Source organism: Symsagittifera roscoffensis, chromosome 4, assembly GCF_963678635.1.
Source record: "Symsagittifera roscoffensis chromosome 4, txSymRosc1.1, whole genome shotgun sequence".
NCBI classification, from domain to species: domain Eukaryota; kingdom Metazoa; phylum Xenacoelomorpha; order Acoela; family Convolutidae; genus Symsagittifera; species Symsagittifera roscoffensis.
The window spans coordinates 2,477,876-2,497,647 of record NC_087065.1 but is presented as its reverse complement, the minus strand read 5'-3'; the positions used below and the strand labels follow the sequence as shown (position 1 = coordinate 2,497,647).

The window sequence follows — 19,772 nt, the reverse complement described above, 5'->3', positions numbered from 1 at the left end:
AAACGTTAAGTGCCAATTTTGCCTGAAAAATTCATTGTAGGAAATTTTGAGGAAACAGTCGGCCTATGATTTAAATAAGAATTTAAGAGAAAATTTTTCTAACGATAAAACATCGACCTTATCAACTACTTTTCACATACTATTTCAACATAAACTCTCGAAAAAAAAATCAATGTAATTGTTTCCTAGAGCTTTTGAGAAAAACTTGGCATTTGAGAAAAACTTCATTTTCAAACCATGAGAGATTGTTATATTTAAGACTCAATCCAAAAAGTTACCTGAAGCTTCACTTATCTAAATAATACCAGTGACTGCTGTTTAAAACAAGTGCTCTTGGTAATATAATTTCACAACAAAAAATATATGGCATTATTAGATTATTAGTTTGACAATGCTTATTTGCACACACTTGGAAAAATATTTGAGTTTCAAATCGTTGTAGAATTAAGAGATCCTGCATTCGTTTTCACGCTCACGTTTGACAATTTTTTCCTTCTCGGCGCTACAGTAGGACCCATCATCGAATACCTTTGTATAGTGTCGGCTATGTTTCCGAAGTCGGCGTCGTTGCTATTCGTCTTGGCGCCCTCACTCTTGTAGTAGTAAGTGAAGTTTGACACTATTATTGGCACAGGGAGCGAGAGGGTCAGTATGCCGACGAGTGCACAGGCCGACCCGACCAGTTTGCCGGTAACTGTCTGTGGAATCATGTCCCCATAGCCAACTGTGCTCATGGTCACTATGGCCCACCAGAAGCCAGCCGGAATGCTCTTGAACTCATTCCACTCGCCTTCCTGCAATCATGTAATTGATCCAGAGTGGATGCGGGGCAAAGGGGACGCACCCACCCCCCTTAGGAAATCGACACCCTCACAATCCAAAGTCCCTCCATTGCTTTTCTTTTGACTGACCAAATTAAAAGCTTGTCGGAAGTCGTTTTTTATCTCTAGTTTTTGCTAATTTTATATGGAAGGAAGTGCTCCATACCTCCAAAAAAGTGCTCAAAAAGTGCCGATATGGTGGCGGGACGCCGCCCTCCTCACGGTTTCGATCCCTTATCAACTAGAGGGCCACCTTTGGCATTATTTTATGATATCCAAGATATGTTTTGACCAACCCCGAAAGTTTTCTAAAAGCGCCTTATATACTACTTATGAAAGGGAGAACGCGCCAAAAAACGAAATTTTTGGTCAAAATCTTCTAAAAATGCCCTAAAAACGGTATTTTGTTATGCTATTCAAAACATTTGTCTGCAACTCCGCCGACCCTCGAGAAAATCCTATATCAACCCCTGAATAAACGCAATCAAAAATCTGCAAATAACAAATGGATGTGAAAAACTCAAAAACAAATTAGCAATGTAGCAACAAATTTTGCCATAAATTGATGAAAAATGATTGAAACTGATTAGAAGTGAATAAAAAACAAATTCTGCAGGGGAGTTTCATGGATAATGAGTTTCATGGATAATAAATCATGATTATATTGTCACTTTAAAGCCATTGTCCATTGAATTACAAAAATAAACGATTATACTCCATTTTGCAAGTTGTTTAGTGCAAATGCTACTGATTACATTTCATAAAATTTTACTTATCACAAGCGCAAATTTCTGATCCAAAAGTTACAATTCAATTCAATAATTCGATACAGTGAAGAAATACATACGTAATCACTTACTGCATCAGGATAGCTAGAACAGGCTTTTCAACCTAACAAGTAGCTACCCTCCGGGATAACTATCACAATTAAAAAACGACAACGGGTAAGCAAATCAGAAAAAACTGTCGACCAGCTGTTCATTGTCTAAAATGTAATTTTTTTTGAAAACCTTTAAAAATTTTGATAGCTGTTCTTGAGAGTACGTTTCGATCTTATCGGGTAGGAGTTTATTTGACATCAAAAAATTGAAACATTTAATAATTTTGCATGAAAGAGAGTTTTCCATAGTTTTTGTCCTACAGCAAAAAAATGGAATCATTCCGTAAGAAGTAGAACGTGTATTTCGTTTATTACTGTAATTACTGACGTTTAGAAAATCAAGAGGTGAACGTTTTAAATATTGAAAAATGGTTTCTTTAAAAAGTTTAGTTAAATAAATTTCATGAAAAGAATTCTTTTTTGGCAGATATAAATTTTTTCTAATTTTGTTTTGCAAGTACTCCCATAGACAAGCAGACCATATGAAATTATAGGTACCACATATGCTAGGTAGAACTTTAACAGCATTTTTCGAGAAAAAGCTACCCTGCGCTTATACATAATTCTGTTAAATCGGCCTAGTTTTCTGCACACAGTTTCAACATGATCTGTAAATTTGAGCTGACTATCAATGATAACACCCAAGTATTTGAAACAATTCGTAAATTCTATGTTTTCACCCGCAAGTGAGAAGTCATATCCAAACATTGTTTACCGAATGGTAAGATTTTACATTTTATAGAGCTTATCGACGATTTATTTCGCACACACCAGTCATCTGTTTTCAGTAAATCATTTTTAAAGTAGTCATTTACCCTTGCCGTTGGGAAAGAAGCAAGAATAGCAGTGTCGTCCGCAAAAAGACTTAATTCCGATTTCGAAACCATTTTATTTATGTCGTTAATGTAAAGTAAGAAAAAAAGGGGTCCAAGAACAGAGCCCCGCGGAACTCCGTACGATATTACTTGTTGCCTAGAAGTACCATTCGAATTAACAACAAATTGTTGTCGGTTTGTCAAATAACTTAATATCAATTTGTTGAATTTTCCTCGAAAGCCGTACGCGCATAATTTTTCCAGAAGAATGCAATGGTTAACTGTACGAAATGCTTTTCTTAGATCAATAAAAAGTGCCAAGCCCATATTTTTGTCTCAATCGTTTTTCGCATGAGTTCAGTAACTCGTAGGATAGCATGGACACAAGAATGTTTTTCGCGGAAACCAAACTGTTCCGGTATTATAATATTGTTTTTGTTAATGAAAACAAGCATTCTTTAATATATTAATTTTTCAAAAATTTTACTGAAAACTGTCATAAGACTATTAGGTCGATAAATACTGGGATTTTCTCTGTCTCCTTCTTTCAGAAAAGCGAAAATTTTTGCAATTTTACAAGCATCTGGAAAATATGCACTATCAATACATATATTAAAACTATTTGCCAGGAAAACAGATATGACTGGTGAACAAAATTTAATCATTTTAGTTGAAAGATCATCATGACCACTTGAAGTTTTAGTTTTTAAGGCCCCTATTACTTTGAAAACTTCATGTTCATCCGTTTTGAAAATTACAAAACTTGATATGTTTCCGTCTAAATTTTGAGAAGCAGAACCAGCAGGTGACAGAGAATTGCTCAGTTGCTTACCAATATTGACGAAGAAATCATTAAGTGATTTTGGTTCAATCTCTTTTTGGGCTGGTTTTAATTTTCCACAAAAAAGATTAAAAGCTTGAAACATTTGTTTTGTTAATGTATATTTTACAATTTTCTTATCATGATAGTCTCTTTGAGCACGCCTAATTGCCATTTTTACCTTATTTCCAAACATTCGGAAGCAATTAATGCTCTCAAGTGAAGGTTTCTTAATCATTTTGGCATGAAGACGATCTCTCTTTTTACACATTTGTATGATATCATTGGTGATCCAGTCCTTGTGTTTTTTCCTTAGTAATGTTTGTTGGGGGCAAAACCGGTCAAAAACAACCAGACATAATTTTGTTAAGTCGGTCAACATGTCATCAATTGTTTCCAAATTGCAATTATTGAAATTTTGAAGCAAAACAATTAAGAATTTCAAAACATTTTCATTTTTGTTCAAAATTTTCTAGTTTCGACCTATTTTAGAATTGTCACTATCGTCCAAAAAAGATCCAATAGACGCAACTAGCGCATAATGATCACTTAAAGAAGTTTTTAAAGTAGTTACGCTCAAATCATATTTACTGATGATATAGAACTAGATTCAGTTTCTCTTGTTGCTTCACTATTTGATATGAAGAATCCAAAAAAATTAATTATCAACTTATGTTCCTCAATTAATCGAGTTTTGCGCGACAGGTCCAGAATATCTAAATTCATATCTCCCACAATGATTGAGTTCTGACATTGTTTTGAATTCAAATTCAAAAGTAAATCCTCTAATTGCGTTAAGAAATGCTTTGAATTGATTGATGGCGGTCGATACATCATACAAACGTTTAATTTCTGTTTACTACCTAGACTTAAAGTTAAGACAACATTCTCTAGTTCATTCGATAAAATTTCGTGCGAAAAGTCAATTTGATCTTCCATGAAAAATGCTAAACCCCCACCCCTACTTTTTTGCCGGTTAACAAAAATACCTTTTTGGTAGCCGTCTAAGTTATTAAGCTCCAAGGGATCATTGTCACTTAACCAAGTTTTGCATAAGGCAACGACATATGGTTGCCACTCTAGTGAAGCAACAAGAACTTTTAATTGGTCATGATGGTTGCGCAGTGATTGAATATTTAGGAAAAATATGTCCCCGTCGTTACCCATTAGAAATCCATTTAAAATCAGAAATAAAGCTTTAACACAGAAAAAAAAAGATGTTTTTCTGATATTCAAAACTCTTTTTAATTTTCAGGTTCATTTTTTTTCGCTGCTGCCCATATGATCATCGCTAACAACATCGCCACAGATAAACATTTTCTTAGGACGTGGAGAATGGCTGTCAATGAGTTTTTCCACCAAACAGCATAGTTTATCAAGTTTCCGCTCTTGTATATCATTTTGCGATTCATGACTATCCGGTGATTTAAAAGCCACGTTTCTTTTCCTTTTCCCCGGAGTTCGCGAAAAAGAATAAGATTTTGGATAATGAACATCGTCGGAATCAGCAGCATTTTGAATAACATCCGTATATATTTTTTTGTCAGTAGTTACTCTGATATCATTTCCCATATAAAAAATATCAACATCCTTTTTGTTATCAATTGGTTGCCATCTGCCATATGAATTGTACTTTTTAATCTGGACTTGATTCTTATGAGTAGATGTTAGTAGATTTTTGTCCCGTCTGCAGTAGTTCAAAATTTCCCTATCTTTTACTGCCAATCGTTTGTTGACATGACTTTTATTTCCCGTTAAATCATCCCAAAAATCGAATCTCTAATTCAAAACAGCATCTCGCTGGTGATTATACAAAAATTTGGCAATAATCGGACGATTTCGACCCTTCCCTGGTAAATAATGACACGCGACGATGTCCTGGGGCTGAATTGAAATATTTACTGACCTTAGTATCTTCACAGTTGAATGGACAGGGTACTAACTTTCAAGTGTTCAATTAGCTGTAAACAATTTATTTTCTGCAAAAAAAGTCAAATTTAATGGATTTTTGTGGACTAACAAATCGATTATTTTGTCAAATTTTCGATTAAAATGGATTTTAAAATATTGAGAACCATCGACTATATTATCCTAAAAATCCATTTTCATCGTTGGAGAGTCATGAAAATCGATTATATGGGTTGTGCTTTTTGACGATATAATCCATTATAATCGATTCTTTTCCATGAAGCTCCGGTGCTGTTAGCTATCAATTGATTTTGCTTTTGCACTTTGACAGATAATCCGATGAAGAATACTCTACAAAGTGATATCAAGTGTTCATTTAGCCGACGAATATGATCGATTATAGTTATCGAAAAATGGAGTTTTGTGAAGAAAAATTTAAATTATAATGGATGAAAAATGGATTATAATGGATTATTTTGGTATGAAAAAAATGCATTATATTCTTTTAAAATTGGATTTAAGTTTTGAAACTGCCAACTATAATCGATTTGTCTAACATTTTCGACACTAAAAATCCATTATAACTGATTATTATCAATGAAACTCCAGTGCGGGCTAGTAATTGATGCCGCAACACGAGAAAAAGTTAGTTTAGAATCAATTTAGATTTCAGTTAAATCAATCAATTTTGCTTTAATACAAAGTCGGTTCAAATGAGTTTAAAATGGACTTAATTTTGTGGTTTTTGATTTCAAACTAATAATAAACCATTTTGTCAGTGCGGGTTGTAAAAAAAGTAAAGCGCAGAAAAATTTGTGAATAATTTGTCTGACTGATGTGGTGACCAGTGGCTGGCAAGGGGTGCTTTTTTCCCTTCCCCCTCCCCCCACCTCACACAGGCATCAATTTTTTGGTAAAACGAGAGATTTTACGAGGTTGTTTATGCAGGCCAAATTTGTTTGTCATGGCCTAATTAGTCTGTAAGCCAATTTTTGTAACAATCTGAGAATGCGATCAACAAATTTGCTGGTAAAGATTTGCAGGTGCGGAGAAAAAAGAAAAGGAGCCGGCAGGGATTGCGATGCAAGAGGGATTGGGTGTTTTTACTGATTGGGGGATTGGGTTGCAATATTAGCAATCTGGCTGATGAGTAGGGGGGCGGGGGTTGGCTTGACCTGTGGGGTGTAGTCCTGTTCTGCTATGTAGACTGCACTGGAGAAGAGAACGACTGACATGGAGAAGAAGAAGATGAGCAGCCCCAACTCATTCAGACTTGACTTGAATGTGTGGCCCAAAATCTGCAGGTTCTACTCTCAAAAACAACAACAATAACAGAACTAAAAAGTTAATTTTTAAAAATGATTTCGAGACTACATAGTATTAGTTTTCAAGCGGATTCACTTTCCAAAAGTTCGTTTTAGTTTCTGTTTAAAACAATAGCGAGCAGCTATTGTTTTAGACAGAAGTTAAGACCATTTTTTGCAAAAGGTAATGCGTATACAGTATTGGAATTTAAGTCGGGTAGGGGTACGCTTCCTATCAGGGATTCGGCTTCACTCGCCCCATTTGGTATTATTTTATGACATCTTATGTCTTTGATGCCAACCAACACCTAAAAAGAGTCGTCTAAAAGATTTACTTTTTTAAAAAACTCCCCCTGATTATACACGCGAAACTGTGGTTGTTTGTATATACTGTGGCTGGTTGTGAAATACCTTGGAATGTCTGGACAGTTTGAGGATGGGGAATATGCGGACCAGTCTGGATATTCTGAGCATGGAGAGGGGTCTGGCCTTGACACTGTTGTCCACTTTGTCCACTACTCCATACTCCATGAGGAGGAAGAGGTAGAAGGGCACCACTGCCAACAGGTCGAAGATGTTCAACACACTCCTTAGGAACTTCACTTTGTTGGGACAAGTCAGGAACCTGAAGAGAGGCAAAGTATCTGAAGTACTGAATATTCCTGGTTTGGTTTCAATTATATTAATTAGATTAAAGTCATCCAGCAGACATTATCAACGATATTTACAGCTATTTTTCAAATTCAAACAAATTGTCTGACTAGGATTCTTGCTACAAAACCATTAAAAGATGGCCCCTAGATTTGCATTTAACTTGAAACAGGCTCCTCGTATCTCTTTCATTTTGTTATCTAAAAAAAACATCATGAAAAAAAAGTACACGACTTTGAATTGAAAAAGATGAAAATTATGCTCAACATTGAAGCCACCTAAGCGAAAACAGCTCATGGATTATAAGGCAATGACGAACCACAAAACAGTGTCCACGAAAGATGAGGGGTCACATAACGGCGCCAAGCTCGGTTTTATAACTGAATCATTTATTGTCATTGGATTCCGGATACAAACGCAGTCAGTTTTTTGTCGCTGGATTTGAAACAAACTCGACGAATAAAATAACAAATGCTGAAACATTTTAAAAACCAGTTCGTCAAAAAAAAACCATTAGTTGAGGAATTCACTGACAAACAGTGGAATCCAGCAACAGTTCGCTTCAATTTGCTCTAACTGAAAAAACGTATTTGTCTACGGAATCCAAAACAAGCAGTTCTTAGCATGTGTCTCCAATCTACGCATGGAAGTCTAAAATCCGGTTGATCTCGGATTCTCAAGAGAGGTTGAGCCCAAAATTTGGACAAGTTGGCGCTAAATGCGCGTATAGAGAAATTTGATGCCTGTGAAAGTTTGGATTTGTTGCATAATTTCGGCGCAAAGACAATACGGCCGAAGAGAACTCAGCCAATTTGAAATTCAGACAATTCAGCCAAAAGTATACAGAAAATGCAGCCTGAGACAAATCAGCCAATTTTACAAAACGCTAGATTCGAAAGAAAAAATTGGACTTGGATATATTTCTCGGTTTAAGGTCGCTAGTATGCTCTAAGTTTCGTATAGAATCCTACCCTCCTGACAAGCTCGCAACACGCTGGCGCGACTGCGGCGGTCACTATTATTGTCTGAATTGTCTCTGGTTGAATTATCTGCCTACTTCTGGCTGAATCGGCTGAATATTCTTTGGCCGAATTGTCCGGACGCGATATTTTCACCAAACAGAGGGACATTTAATTGGCCAGGGCATCAAACTCCTGATAGAAAAAGAGTCCGTCAAAATCCACCCAAAAATTATAAAAGAAGGGAGCCACCTATGGTTTAGAAATTACTGTGATTTTGCTTTAGTCGCATTTCGATCTACTATATCAAAAACCGGGTTGATTTTGCTTTAGTCGCATTTCGATCTACTATATCAAAAACCGGGTTGAGGTTCTCACTTTATGTTTCGACCGTCCTCAAACGAAACTGTGTTACCGTGCTTGACGTTGCTCGATGCAAGCAAGATATTTTCCGATTGTCTCGCCCATAAATATTGTGCTCGGCCTTATTTAAGTGCTCGAGCATGATTGAGGTGTTTCAGCGGGATGCTCGAGTCGCAATTCAACCGAAACGGTCGAACGACTTCCGTTTGTGACTGTTTTAGTCGATGTTCTATTATAAGCACTTGCTACACCAGTTCGCCAAAAGTAAAATTATTGGGTTGATTCACTGTCAACGTTTAAGAAGAATCACAAGAAGGGTCAATATCTGAGGGTTATGTTGTATTTTTCCGTTTTTAACTACGAGGCATAATTCAACAATTACTAGGCAAAGCTATAAAGGCTTTTTCCAGCCTCCTACCCCGCTAGTAAAACTGCAAAGTTGCAAAATTGCAAAATTGTAAAACTGTTCAAAAAATTGTTCACATGGTATATTGCATGTAAGGAAATAATGTAAACATTTGTTCACTTGTCCATGCTGCCACGTTTAGATAATAATAATAACAAGACAGCTCATATCAGGGCAAAGCCCTGAATTTTCCGACTGCCTTTTAAGGTTTATGGAGCAGTAGTAACAAAAAAAGCTAAATGTAATAAAATAAAATTGAAAAAAAAATTCTAAAATTTGAATTTTTTTTATGAAATCATCCCTCACACGCAATATAAAGCACAAAAGAATAGATTTCGCTCATTGTAACATATCAATTATGGCAAATATGTTTCTTTCAACCATTTTGGAACGATTTCAAAGACGGATTAAATCTCCGCTTACGCGTTAATAGCGCGAAATATATTCTTTAAATCTTTAAACCCCCGTAACTTTAAGAAAAATGATCACAGGTGAAATATCTTTTCAAATTTAAGCTCAGGACAACAATATTTTTCGAATGATATAAAAAAAATTCCGTCAAAAATGGCTAGTTAAAAAGTCAAAATTTGTCCAAAGAAAAAAAAACCCACCCCGAGCACAAACATTCCGTTACTTTCGTATCGAAAGTCGGAACAATAACCCTATTTCACATGCAGTTTTTCTCATAAAAGTTCATTTTAAATAGACTTTTATACACTAGTGGACAAAATTAAGCGTAATTTTAATATTTTACTTTGTAAAATGCCTGTTTTCAGTGTACATTTTGGACAAAATTTCCTTCGAAATTCAGTAAAATTTTTACATTGACCGAGACCAAATGATCAGAGCTGCCATCTATGAAAGTATCAATGTTTGGTTTCAATGACTTACCAATGTAATCCGGGTCTGAAAATGCCATTTTTCCTCATCTGCACTAATTTTTGCATCGTTGTGAAATCCTTCTTGAATAAGAATTGAAAATGTCCAAAATGTACATTGAAAACAGGCATTTCACAGAGTAAAATCTTGAATTTGCGCTTAATTTTGTTCACTAGTGTATAGTGATTTATATTGAAAGAGTCCTTCAAAGGATTCAAAGAGCCCTTCAAAATGGGGGACTGGAAAAAGAGCCATTATAATTTACGAACTCAATGTTATCAAAAAAGAACAATGACGTGACTTTGTACCTGACTATGAACTCGATTGTGAACCAGGTCATGGCCAGACTCTCTGCCACTAGTAGACTCTGATGGTTGGCATCTGTCCTCCTCCGCTTTCCGGGGATGATCTCCTTATCCTGGTACATTGCATCCAGCCCATCCTCACCTAAATCTACTTCATCATGTGCACGTAATATACCAGTTGCAGGGTTGACAAAATAGTGCAAAAAAAAAAAAATATATATATATATATATATATATATATATATATATATATATATATATATATATATATATATATGTGTGTGTGTGTGTGTGTGTGTGTGTGTTTTGTATATTTTACAATAACCATTCATTTTTTCTATCTCAGTTCATTTTACGAATCCTTTTGCTGCCGAGCTCAATTGTTATAATATCACAAAAATTGAAAAAAAAACACCTTCGATAAAAGTTTAAGAAAAATGCGAGCATAACGATCGCATTATTTTAATACTAAACTGTTTTTGCTCCTGAGCATCATTTTTGGGGTCATCGTGGCATTCTATCTAATAGATTATCTATGTTTTTTTAAACATTTTTTGCCAACCCTGGTCGGTGATTGTGAAGTTCTTGGAATAGGTGCTGCTTCCAGGGTAGTTAGCGTATGCCAGATCCAGGGCAGTTTGGTTTATGGGCACCAGGACGAAGTAGTAATGGCTCTCTATGCACAGTACAAATATGGACAGAACTATCATGATCACTGACACTCCTAAAACAGAAACAGGAACAGAAATAGAATCAACTGAACAACTGTTTTTAGGGCTGCAAAAGTTCATTTTTGCTCAGGACTGAAATCGAAATGAATTTAGCAATTTCAGCGGCAACCAAAACCAAGTCGACCTGAGCGGCAAAATCAATTTCGGAAACACAAAAGTATAGCATATCGAATTACAATCTTACAAAAAACTAGCATAAAACTAGTATTTCACGATATCATTGAGCAAAATGAGTGAGTGGGGGGACCTGCGACTATTCTGGACGGGAGAGTGTTCTCGTCTGGCTTGTCGAACACCTTCCACACCCTCTCTCTCACACTAATCTCTCCCCCTTCACCCCTCCCCCTCCCCCTCCTCCTTCTCATCTCCTCTTCCTCGGCTGCAGCTGTCTGCTCCTCCTCCGCCTTTTGTCTCCTCTGGGGACAGTGGGTGTCTATGTACTTGTTGATCACGTCCTCCCCCATCTCGTAGAATCTACCCAACACACAGCACATAAATTGAAACTTTTCAGCTTCATTAGATAAACTTTTTTTATTTTATTAGAACTATATAAACTTTTTTATTGTATTGGAATTTCATTTGGCATATCAATTGTCGCTTGTTTAGTTTCTAGTAACGAACTATTCCCTCCCGCTTGTTTCATGAGAAGGGAAATTAATTTTAAAATATTGCTAATAAAAACAAGGGCAGGTATTGCCGGTTGCTATACATGTAGCACATAATGTTCCGATCTCATTTATAAAACCTAAAAAAATAGGGTTTTGAATTTTCTTCAATATAGGATTGTTTTTTTTTGTATGTAGTGTAATGAGAAAACTATACATATGCGTAGAAAGTTAATAAGTTAAGCATAATCGAGAAAAATCATCTTCAAAAAAAGAAGCACGACCAAAAACACAATAAATTTTAATAAAGTTTTGTAGAAAACTTTTAAAACCAGAGAAGCTTCGCTGAGTAAAATTAAGTTTTTAGCCAGAAAGACGAATTTTCAAAAACGAACGAACGTTACTTGATCGCTTTACTCCAATATAATCAATTTTAAAATCTTTTTGTATGCTACTTCCGTTCGTTCATAATAATTTACTTTTGTTCTCTCTCTAAATTTCAATTTTTCATAATTTAAATCGCGTTATGATAATAAGTCATGGGTTTTTGTTGGAATTTTTGAAATTTTTTCTAAAGTCGTTTGCATCACGACTGAAAAGGCTTCAAATGCGATACATCACTAGACCCAGTCCGATAATTATTTGTGGTACCTGATATCGTGTGGAAAAAACTAAAACACATCCAAATACAAAACTCTCCTCCATTTTCAATGATGCGAACAACAACCTGAGTTCGTCGAGGAACTCCTCTGGTGCCATGTTCTGAGGCTTGAGCAGTCTGCCCCCACTCTGGTAGAAGAAGAAGATGCAGTCGAACGCCTCTCTGTTCCGGTCGAAGAAGAACTCGTTCCTATTCCAGTCAAAGTAGTACTTGCACTTGTCAAAATCACCCAGAAGAGTGTTGGGGTACTTCCTAAACCACAAAAAAAGACTTTCAAGTTCAAATTTTAGTAACATTTAATTTTGGAATTACGACTCGACATCAAAGACCATTGAGCAGGTACGGCTTGCAAAAAAACTGGATCCTTGTCTTACAAAAAGATGACAACCAATCAGAAAACAAGAAAACATATAAGAAAAATTTTTTTTAAAACGCGTTGTTTCAACTTTTATATTTATAAATCCAAGAAGGCCGGGCGGACAAAATAAACAAAATAATTAACACTAAAAGAATAAGTTTTCAAATTTATTACAGTATATACTAACAGTGGAATTTGTACGAAACTTGTTATTTAGATTCGTCTTACATTATTATGACGCACTGCTTAGTATTTTTCTTTTCCATGCGAGTTGAGAAATGCATGAAACATTTTTTTCGTTGACTCACTTGATGTTGTTGAAGCTGGTCTCGAATATCTGCCCACATATGTTGATCTTCACCCTCTCGCTGACCCTAGAGAGGTCAAAGGTCAGTCCACTTCCCAAGTAGGACTGCACGCCCCCTCTCACAACCGGAGAGAACTCCAAGGCGCCCTCATACAGGGCAGTGTTGTTGTTGCGACCTAACACAAAACATAATGCTTCTGATTCGATTGGGTTCCATAAAACAAAAATACTTGCAAAAAAACTCCATAAGAGATCACGAGATCACTATAGACTTGAATCCTTTAAATCCAACTTGAAAAAAAAATCGAATATTTGGCTCTTTGGCTTGAGGTATATTTGTTCATGTTCACGAATTGTGAGTTTTTTCTACCGCACTGGAATTTCATGGGAAATAATCGATTATAATCAGGGGCGGATTTAGGGAGGGGGGGCGGATGCCCCCCTCTCAGGAATTCGATCCCCTGCCGACCCAAAGGGTCCCCCCATTGGTACTTTTTAAGAAATCCATTTTTGGCCGACCGAACCCAAAATTTTTTTAAAGGCGCCAATATATACTAACTTTGAGGGGGAGCACGCGCCAAAAAAAACGCGTTTTTTTGTCAAAATTTTCCAAAAAGCGCCCAAAAACGGCTTTTTGACCTGTTTTTTTTTAAAACTTGGCTGCGGCGCCAAAATTCTGGCCAAAACAGAGTCTTTTTTAGTGTTTTTGAGAAACAGAGAGCTCAGAAAACAGAGAGCTCAGAAAATCAATTTGAAGAGAGCTCAGAAAATCCGCCGCCCCCCCCCCCTCGAAAAAATCCTAGATCCGCCCCTGATTATAATAAATTGTAGCGGCAAAAAAACTTAACCCATACAAACGGTTTTCATGACCCATCCCATCCAATCATGAAAATGGATTTTTAGGGGATTATAATCGATTATTTTCAGTATTTAAAAATCCATTTTAATTGATTATTTTGACAATATAATCGATTTTTTAGGCAAACCCCCCTAATTTAACCCTCCACATTTTAACTCCACCATCTCCCCTACCCCGACGACCTACCCTACCTGCACAATGCAATAAACAGGAAATGAGATAGCTTGCAAAATTTGCAACTTTCACCAATAACCTCTTAAAAAAATCCATTATATTCGATTATAATCGTTTATAATATACTATAATGATATAAAAATAGAATCCATTTTTGATGGATTATAAACGATTACTATAATCGAAAAAACATTATGTTTATAATCCATTTCTAATGGATTATAATCGATTATTTTTGTAATTTTATGGATACTGACTAGAAAATGACAATATAATCGATGATTATCCATGAAACTCCAGTGCGGGTAGAGCAGTGTGACTACCTCAGTGAAATGTCGCAGTAGGCGAAACATGGTATAATTTTTAAACCCTATCAGTCATAGTTCAGATTCTAGAAAAAAAGTTACAGTGTCGAGGAAAAAATGGTTGAGACTGATCTTGCTGAAATTAAAACTGAGCCCAATTTGAAATCTAGTTCAATTTGTATGTTTTTTAGGATGCAATTACATTTCAATCTTACCGTTTCAACCAAACCGATTGTCCTTGACTTAGAAAAAACAACTGGAAACTCGAAAAAAATCGCTTTTTTTCTGTTTCTTTTTGAGATTCTTGCATAACTCATAGTAGTATAATGGTCGAAGCACTCTGTGTCTTTTGAGCAGTAACAGGAAAACATTTTGAATGCATTTTTTGGAAACTATGAGTGCCTCTTTTTGTCACTGAAACCAAACAAATGGTACACAAAAAAAACTCCAAAAGCAAAAATACTTTTTGCTTTCTTTTGTACGTATCAATTCTAACTATGAACTGAAAAACCAGGCGGCTCTGCAAATAACAGAGCAGGGAGCGTTTCGACTAGAATACTGTTTTGAAAACAATACATAGTACATATGTCAAACAAGATCTTGTTGAAAAAATTACGTCGTCTTTTTTAGCAAACGGGAGTTGCAGGAAACGGAAAAAAATTGAGCTGCAGGAAATGTAAGCATAGCTGAAGTCATGCAAAATCATTAATTGCTTGGAAAAAATCTTTTTTATACATTACGAGGCCAAACTGTGCACTGGATTTTTGTGTCTGTACGTTCCTGGATTCCAGAGACAAGTCTTTAATCATGTTTTGTAGGAAAGATCAAAGAAATTGAAATTACAAAATAAGAACAAAGGGAGTGTCTTGTTGCTCAATCAGCTTACATTTCCCAAAAGCCAGAGTTTGGCCTCACAATGTAAAAAAGATTTTCGATTTTTTTTCTGTGAAAAGCAACTTAATAGATAAACCAAGAACTTAATAAAAAAATTTAAAATCTATTCCAGCATAGAGAAAACAGGTAACTATATATTTTGGTTTTTTGGTTTCATTTTGAGCAAATAAAGCGAGCAAGCAGATTTGCAATAGCTTAGTTTCGCTTAATTTAAGCCGTGAAAACTTAATTTAATTCTTATAAAATAGTGTTTGGAATTTTAAGTGCCATTTTGTGAATCAAATGCTTCAAAATACCAAAAAAAAATTTGCAAAAACACCTTAAAAAGTTGAAGTTTTTTTCAGGTTTTATTTTTTTTTAATTCTTTGTCTGTGAAAACTATTGTCCAATTTGCCCATTTTGCTATGGCTTTTCAAAATGCGTAAGTTAAGTGTTTGGTTCAGATCATTTTATCACATCACACAGAAAAACGACACTAATTTGAAAAAAAAATGTACTCTTTTAGTTAAGGTTTGGAACTTTCTGTGTTACTTGCACAATAACCGGCTATTCTTGTTAAAATGTGGTTTCTTATGAAAAAATTGCCGTTTAAAGGTTATATCAGCTTCTTTGTTCCCACGAAATTTTGTTATTTGAGTTTTTTTTAATGAAATTTCAAAATAACACAAGTTAACAACAGATATGTTTGAGGGTTGATTGAATATTTTCGATAAGAGAGTTGAATTTCAAACAATTAAAAAAAACTGTTTTGGAGAAAATTAATTTGCAAATTCTGTTTTCCGACTTAATTTTAATAGGAGAATGAAAACATATGTGTTTGCCAATTTATTACTTACGTCAGTTCTAACAATATACAAGCTTTTTCTATCAAATTTTGGGCTAATTGCAAATGCAGCTTAATTAGACAAGAAACTATACAAAACTTTGAAAGAAAACTACGAACAAATCAATTTTGATATCGATTCATTACTTGTATTGAAAAATAGAATAAAAACTATGAGGCAGTGTTAAGGTGTTACCTGAAAAACTTGTACTAGTCACATTATTAGCTGGTGTACACTTCAGAACACATATTACTTTGCCCGGAGAAAAAAAAGTAATCCAAAAATGCACTGACGAAACAAATGAAAATTTTTGTGACATTCAAACAATGTACATTTCAAAAGCAAATTTTGATTTAATTCTAATGATAAATGCAGAAACTCTTGCACAATTTTGCACGAACCGAAACAAAAATAGAGTGATAAAAAAACCCATTTTAACTGATTTTAAATGAGTTGTAATTGATCTTAAATTTGATGAAAACAATCAATTTTTTAATTAATTTTGATGTCTGAGAGCAACATGGGAATCGATTATATTGATAAAATTTTAGACCTCAAAAACCCATTAAAAACTATTTCTTTTCAATTTTCTTAGTTGCTCAAGTAAACTTTTTGATAATAAGTTTTCATCACCCCGCACATTTGATCTAATTTGAATTGATTTTTTATGTTTTTGACTCTACATATTTGCCTATATTTGTCACTGCGGGGAGAAAACTAAATTGGTCGATCTTACAAAAATGTGGAGGAAATTTTAAAATTTGCTCAAAAAAATCTGCATTAAGAGGTCGAACTGTGCTCTCGTAAGGCCACAGAAAAAAATCTACCCTGCTTGCCCATAGCAGATATTGCGCAACCATGCACATCCATGCATGATTTGCAAGGAAAATGGCTAGTCATGCGTAGCACATAGATTTGTTTCAAAAACATTCAAAATAGCTGTTTGACAGATTAAATTAGTAATAAAACAATTTTTCATCAAAATGCAAGCTATTGGTAGGATATGAAAATTTTTTACGGTGCAAATCAGACATCATGTTTGATATACTGATCATATTGTTGTTACTTAAATTATTTTTTTTTGTATTTTTGAAATGTTTTTTTTTTTGAGACAGTTTTAACAAAGTTTTGTTTTTCTTTATCAGGTAGTTGTTTGTTCTGCTTGGGATCCAATTTTTTGCTCTGAATGACGGATAAAAAATTTTCAGTTTTCATATTTTTGAGGTCGTTCAGAGCAGCTATGGGAAGCCCACAAGAATGACCATATATGGTTCCCTGTTAACCATACGTCGCGCCATATATATTTTCCATGTCAATCATACGTCGCTCCATGCATGATGCCACAGTAGCCATACATTGCAAGCATCAATGGTGACAGATCACTTCCGATAACAGCCCTGATAAAATTATCAAAATTGTTTAATTTGGAGTCCCCATAATACAAAAAAAAGGGGAAACCATACGTCGCGCCATGCATGGAAAACGTGTTGTTTTAACAAAAAATTACGTCGGCAATTTTTCATGGCTTCCATGGAACCATGCATGGTGCGACGTATGGTTGCACATTTTGGTCAACCAGGGTAGATCCACATCTGCTCTATTATAATTAGAATTCAACATTGATGTAAAAAACTGGCTATCCGTTTAGTTCTGGTGCGATTACTCATAATTTCCTCCACAGTCTAAATCAAATTTGGACTCTACGCTTAATTCTTAATGATTGATTTTCTTATTTAAAAACTTATCTCGATAAGTTAAGATCAAAAATAATCAGAGCTTCACTCACCGATGGCGGATGAATATGCAAACATTTCCAGCTGTGTTTGCAACGAATAATGCCGAAGAAATAATTGCTTAAAAATAAATAAATAAAAGTTATCTAGAGGAAACTGCAGTGACAGAAATTAATAAAGGTGTATAATATAACGGGCTTCAAGTTTGTTTGTTCCATTTTTGAATTGTTGATTGGCTTCAATAACTGTACTCCGTTGATTGGCATTGCTTTTCTGTCTTATAAACCAGTTGTTTTTCATTGAACAAACACTAATTCATTCATTATTGCAGGAAATTTGTTAGGTTAACGAGTAGCTGCATATCGTTTTGCTTTGAAAATTCAAGAAAATATGATTTGAGAAAAAAATTTTAAGATCGACTAAAATAATGAACTTTTGATTTCATTTGACCAATATTCTTTTAGATATTTTCTAATCGATTTTAAAATTTCAAGTTTGTCTGAAGGAAAAAAAGACTACCCGAGTACAAATATTCCGTTACTTTCGCTACAAAAGTCGGAACAATAAGTTAAGTTATGAGCCTACGATCATAGCCGACTCATCGTTGTCTATAATTAATCTATGTGCCTTTTCTGTTTTTTAAACATTGCTGCACTAATACTAGAGCATAATCGATTTGCTCTACGGAGTCAATCTGGGAGGTATCATAGAGGTGCTGAGAAAATTTCAAACTCAATGATACTTTATGTTTTTAGAAATAAAAAAAGAAACCAAGCAACTGCATAAAGAGCTAGTATGAAAAAAAAATAACAATGCAAGATGCTGTTAAGTATCATAGAGTTATTTGAAGGGACTTCAATATTTAAAAAAAGTATTGTATTTTTTCGGAAAGTCCTTGGAGAAATTGTTGATGCTAAAAATTTTAAGCGACCTCTTTGAAAGAAGGACATCATCATAGTATCTGGTGTGCTTTATATTTTTCCCAATACATTATTTAATTGCTGCCCTATCTATAACAAATTTGAACATTGAGAATGCAAGAAAAAAATCAAATCTTGCAAAACTGCAAAAAAAAACAGTTTTTTTGACATGTTGAGATATAGATTAAAATTTCAATAAAGTTCGATCAATCGCCTAAAATAAGTAACGTGCACAGGAAATGTTTGACGGGGGAGGGGCAGATTGTTTGATGTGTAGGTATGGGTTTGTTTGAAGGTAAATTTTTGGTTCTATTACCCTCCACCTTTCGGCTCACAACTGGCTGACACACTGAGTTTTATTAAGTTTTTATTAAAAACAATACCAATCAGATAAAAGGAGACCTTAATATCAAACAAATTAGAAAAAAGTAATTTATGAAAATGCAGACAATGTAGTTAAATATAACTGAGTTAAGTTCCCGGGGAAAAATCAAGTACGCATGGAAAAATAAGAAGAACAGTTTCACAAATACGTTAGAAAAAAAACTGGAGCAAAATTGGGAATAATTAAAGAACGTAAGTTAAAAGCTGAAAGTGATGGCTTGAAATTGACTGAAAGTTAAGTTCACTCAGAGCTCAAAGCGAATCCTTTTTAGCAAATATGTTAACTGTGCAACTAACTACTGTTTGTATTTTAGGAGAATTGCTCTGATGGCGAGGCTGTATGGTGGAAATAATATCCGCCTTGCTCTGAAGATAATAATAGCTTCACTCATCTATGCGGGAATCAAAAATGACAATCCGCCGTCTTACCCATAAAAAATCATAGCAGCAGTAGGAAAAAATGATTTGGAACCGCCTATTTGAGCAGCACATCTTGTTCATGTTTGATTTCAACACAGTTAAATAACAATAACGTTTTTAATTTTTTTCGAAATAAAGAATTTTTTTTCCTCATAGAAAATTATTTTTTCTTGTAGTATTCATTCAAGAGGTTCTCATAATTTAGAAAAAAAATAAATATTCTATAAATTTGTGCAGGATAGATCAATTTTGGCCCCAATGTGAAGGAAATTCAGTGCTTAATATTCTAAGGAGTTGTTTTCCACTTTTGTTTTGATTCGGCTTGGCTGTCAGATGGTAAGTCGATTACGAGTAAACACGTGGACAATCAAGTGCACATCACAACAAAGTTTGCTTCGGGGCAGTTTAGGAATATTAAATGAAATAGAGCACAACCGAAACACGTCATAAACGTAATATCCGCAACCTAATTCAAAATGCAGCAAA

The 19,772-nt window shown here is 34.8% G+C and overlaps 1 protein-coding gene across 1 annotated transcript; it reads right to left on the bottom strand.

The window, feature by feature from the left end:
• Nucleotides 1-322: 322 nt before the first annotated feature.
• On the bottom strand, nt 323-19,427 carry LOC134843713 (shaker-related potassium channel tsha2-like). Its single transcript, XM_063859952.1, has 10 exons — nt 18,866-19,427; nt 17,616-17,807; nt 12,775-12,949; nt 12,175-12,360; nt 11,090-11,316; nt 10,674-10,835; nt 10,115-10,259; nt 6,960-7,173; nt 6,420-6,551; nt 323-794 (listed from the first exon to the last, which is right to left on the bottom strand). Exons 2-10 carry the CDS (start codon nt 17,638-17,640, stop codon nt 429-431), a joined length of 1,632 nt encoding a protein of 543 aa, XP_063716022.1. The 5' UTR covers nt 17,641-17,807; nt 18,866-19,427; the 3' UTR covers nt 323-428.
• Nucleotides 19,428-19,772: the final 345 nt, after the last annotated feature.